Here is a 1,175-nt window from a genome sequence, read left to right on the forward strand (position 1 = left end):
GGAGCGACTCCCGCCTTCAAACCACCGACATCAGCCGCGTCCGCCTCCAGTGGGCCAATAGAAAGCACCTTCAACGTCATCAGAGGAGTCCTCAGCGAGGACGTGGTGAAGTCGACGCAGGGCATTTATCAGTTTGACCTATCAGGTAACATGGGTGCCCATATAAGGAGATCTTGTGAATATGTTTGTGCCCATATAAGGACACGTAGCAGGTCACTGATGTGTTTGTGTCCATAAGGAGAGAACCCGGGTGTTTGGTTCCTGGACTTGAAGAGTGGCTCTGGCAGTGCAGGACAGGGCCAGCCGCCTGTCAAAGCGGACGTTGTCATGACGATGGACTCGAATGACTTCAGCAAGATGTTTGCAGGTGAGTCATCACCATGACAACGGGAATGTCATTAAGCTGTTGGGAACGGGGCAACTGAGCCTGCAGCTGAAAAAACACAATGATCAGATGTAACGCTGTAACCATAGTGACGAGCGTGGTCAGTTGTGCTGTTTCCATAGTAACGGCTGTCTCTGTTTGGCGATTTCAGGGAAACTGAAGCCGACGATGGCGTTCATGTCGGGGAAGCTGCGGATCAAAGGTGACATGGCGCTCGCCATGAAACTGGAGAAACTGATGGGCAGAATGAGCAAGGCCAAACTGTGAACCTGAAGCCCCGCCCACAGGCTTCTGAGGCTCCGCCCACTCGCTGTACATGTTGCCTTATTAAATAAAACGACGTAACATTTTCACAGTCAAATAAAAGTCTTGCTTTAATGATGGCTGTGTGTGTGTGTGTGTGTGTGTGTGTGTGTGTGTGTGTGTGTGTGTGTGTGTGTGTGTGTGTGTGTGTGTGTGTGTGTGTGTGTGTGTGTGTGTGTGTGTGTGTGTGTGTGTGTGTGTGTGTGTGTGTGTGTGTGTGTGTGTGTGTGTGTGTGTGTGTGTGTCTTCTTCACACAAACATGTTCTCACATCTTTCAGCAGAAATGAGTGAATCATCCAAAAACACTCTTTTAATAGATCCTCCTTTTTTTAGTCTAATCGAGATCAATTAGCTTCAGCTGTGAAGATGACGTCTTAATAGAAACGTGCGCGTGCGGCGCTTCAACTTCCGGTCTTAATTGTCGACCGAGCAGGTGGTCCAGGTGTGTGAAGTTGTCCGCAGGTGTTTGGCCGGCTCCTCGTGCAG

General features: G+C 49.8%; 1 protein-coding gene across 1 annotated transcript in view; it reads left to right on the forward strand.

Annotated features, from left to right (window-relative positions):
* Positions 1–759, forward strand: part of hsdl2 (hydroxysteroid dehydrogenase like 2) — a 6,551-nt gene extending 5,792 nt beyond the window's left edge. The window contains exons 9-11 of the mRNA XM_079364335.1: positions 2–145; positions 239–367; positions 537–759. Coding sequence (XP_079220461.1) covers positions 2–145; positions 239–367; positions 537–652 — 389 coding nt within the window. The 3' untranslated portion in view covers positions 653–759. The remainder of the gene's footprint in view (position 1; positions 146–238; positions 368–536) is intronic.
* Positions 760–1,175: the final 416 nt, after the last annotated feature.

The sequence above is a fragment of the Symphodus melops genome (genome assembly GCF_947650265.1).
Source record: "Symphodus melops genome assembly, chromosome: 16".
NCBI lineage: Eukaryota > Metazoa > Chordata > Actinopteri > Labriformes > Labridae > Symphodus > Symphodus melops.